Source organism: Triticum dicoccoides, chromosome 7A (assembly GCF_002162155.2).
Source record: "Triticum dicoccoides isolate Atlit2015 ecotype Zavitan chromosome 7A, WEW_v2.0, whole genome shotgun sequence".
NCBI classification, from domain to species: Eukaryota; Viridiplantae; Streptophyta; class Magnoliopsida; order Poales; family Poaceae; genus Triticum; species Triticum dicoccoides.
The window spans coordinates 382,981,440-382,983,840 of NC_041392.1; the positions used below are offsets into that span (position 1 = coordinate 382,981,440).

General features: G+C 47.1%; 1 protein-coding gene across 2 annotated transcripts in view; it reads left to right on the forward strand.

Moving 5' to 3' along the window:
* The first annotated feature begins 1,702 nt into the window (after positions 1-1,702).
* Positions 1,703-2,401, forward strand: part of LOC119329279 (LRR receptor kinase BAK1) — a 13,491-nt gene continuing 12,792 nt past the window's right edge. For both annotated transcript variants that reach the window (XM_037602296.1, XM_037602297.1), the window contains exon 1: positions 1,703-1,954. In XM_037602296.1, coding sequence (XP_037458193.1) covers positions 1,879-1,954 — 76 coding nt within the window. In that variant the 5' untranslated portion in view covers positions 1,703-1,878. The remainder of the gene's footprint in view (positions 1,955-2,401) is intronic.

Below are 2,401 nucleotides of genomic sequence, written 5' to 3' on the forward strand. Positions count from 1 at the left end.
TATCGTGCCCTCGATCCACCCGTCATGGACACACATCGACTATAGCGATCACGCGCCCTCGGTCCACTCGTCATCAACCTTCTAGCCGGGTTGCCCGGGTACAAGCTGTCTGGGCAGATCAGACGGCTTGTAACGGCCCCGAGTAGCCCCTACGACAAGCCACAACAGGATGAACGGTCACGAGGCTCTCCCCACCCGTGAGCAGCCCAAAAAGACCGGTACTCCACCGTCCAGTTCTCCAACCCACCGCGTGTCGCGAACCAGCCTGTGGTTGGATGATTAGGTGGACAGTGTGTATACGTGTGCGCTTATAAGGGTGGGTGTATAAGCGTATATATAATGTGTTCTGTGCAAAAAAAAACTGTGTGTCTCATACCGTAAGCAACCGTGACAAGAAAGGAGACGAACCTAAAAAAAAAGCGAATCAACATGTGTTTGGATGGTTAGAGAGCAGGGGCAGGCCCATAGCTGTACAAAGCGTGCGGCCCGCACAGGGCCCATAAATTTTAGGGGCCCTAAATTTTTATGTAGGCTTATGTATATCTCCTCCTGGGCCGATGGCGCCTAGCGCGTCCGCGCGACTCCGCGTGAGGCCGCTGCTCCATGCGATACCTCGATTCAAAAACAGAACGGGATCGATCGCATTCTGAGGAAATTGGCAGGCGAGACGGCGCATCCAGAGCCGGTGGCGGGCGACACAGCTACAGGCGGGGCGACGAACCTTCCGAGTTCCTATTAACTTCATCTGAACTCTGATGAATATGTTCCTATCGCAATCGCCAAAACAGGTAGATCAAAAAAACATGTTCCTCTCGCCGCGCTAGTCATGTGAGATCGATAGTGGACGATCGTCTTGATTTCATACCGGCAGAAGTTAAACAATTCATCAATACTTGCATGGTTCAGGCACTAGTTTAATTGTTTAACTACTCCTGCCATCTGCCGCTGGCTTTTTCTCCTGATTAACTTTGGATCCAACAGTTCTACTCCTAATTTCTAAATCCCAAATTAATTTTGGCAGGGATCGTTACTTTCTTAGACATCGGTTCTTGCCTCCTTGGTTAAATATCTAGGTATTGCAGTTCATCCAAACAGGACACGAGACAAGGTGAGTTACACGGTTCGTTTAATTACCAAACATTGACGCATAATCTTCAATTTATATATGATGACTGCTGCTATATCACTCCATTTTGTTTTATTCATCTTTTGTATCTTGTGTTTTAATAATACATATTCGAGTCATCATGGGGAGAAGATTGATTACGAGGATATAATTGAAGATTTCAATTCAAAGAATACTAAAAGTATGATGTTGTTCAAATAAATATTATGCAACACGGAGTTGAATAGGTATGATTTTTTATTATGTATCTAATTGTTCTGTAAGACATTATATCATATACATTATTATTGCTCGTTTGCTAATTTTTTTCTAGTGTGATAGGGCCCTACTTCTTTTGTTTCGCACAGGGTCCTGGATTTTAACGGCCCGGCCCTGTTAGAGAACAATGATTTCTTTAGCCCACCAGAATTCAAGTCAACGATGAGGCGCCTATGATGACTTCGTAAATTTCAAGAGTCTTTTAAAAATGCTCATAAAAATAGGGTGTGTGTGAGCATTCTTCATAGGGGTGAGTGTATGCGCATGTATATGAAAGCTTGTGCATGTTAAAAAAAACTAAAAAAAGTCGCCGAAAAGAGCAGAGCAGAGGAGAGGGGTTCGGTTCGGGGCTTCGGGCAGAGGAGATCGAAGCGGACGGGAGGAGGGCAAAAAGCTGCGCCCCGAATCTTCGCCTCTGTCGCAAAAAGGCTTGGCCTCTGCGGGGAGTGAAATGCGCGGCGGCGGCTGCTGCTGTGGGATCTAGGGCGGCGGCAATGGGGGCGCCGCCGTGGGCGATCTGGGCGCTGCTGCTGCTTCACCAGGCCGCGCGCGTGCTTGCAAACACGGAAGGTCTGCTTTGCTTTGCTGGTTTGCTTCCGTTGGAGGTTCTCGAGGCTGGGGTTTTGCGAGGCGTTTTCATGCCCATTTCTGGCTCTCTTGGTCGAGCAAATTTAAATCTGCTGCTTCAATCCAGGGCACACAATCAATTTGGGGCGATTTTGACCGGAAATCGGAGCGGATCATCATTGCTCGTTTGCTGTGGTTTTGACATGATTTTATATTTATACTGCGTCACAAAACCTGACAATGCTTGGGGCTGGGATCTCTGCTTTGCGTTTTGCTTCAGAGGGTTACTAATAATATGCTTGCGTTAGTTTGCTTTGCGTATGTTGCCCCATGCCCATGAATATGATCGCTTATGTGCCCATCTATCTGCCTTGCCAACGTTAGTCCAGTCGTGGTCGTGGTTGTTAGGGTTGATTAGGACGTTTCTACGATGTGGTTTTCTTGTTAGTT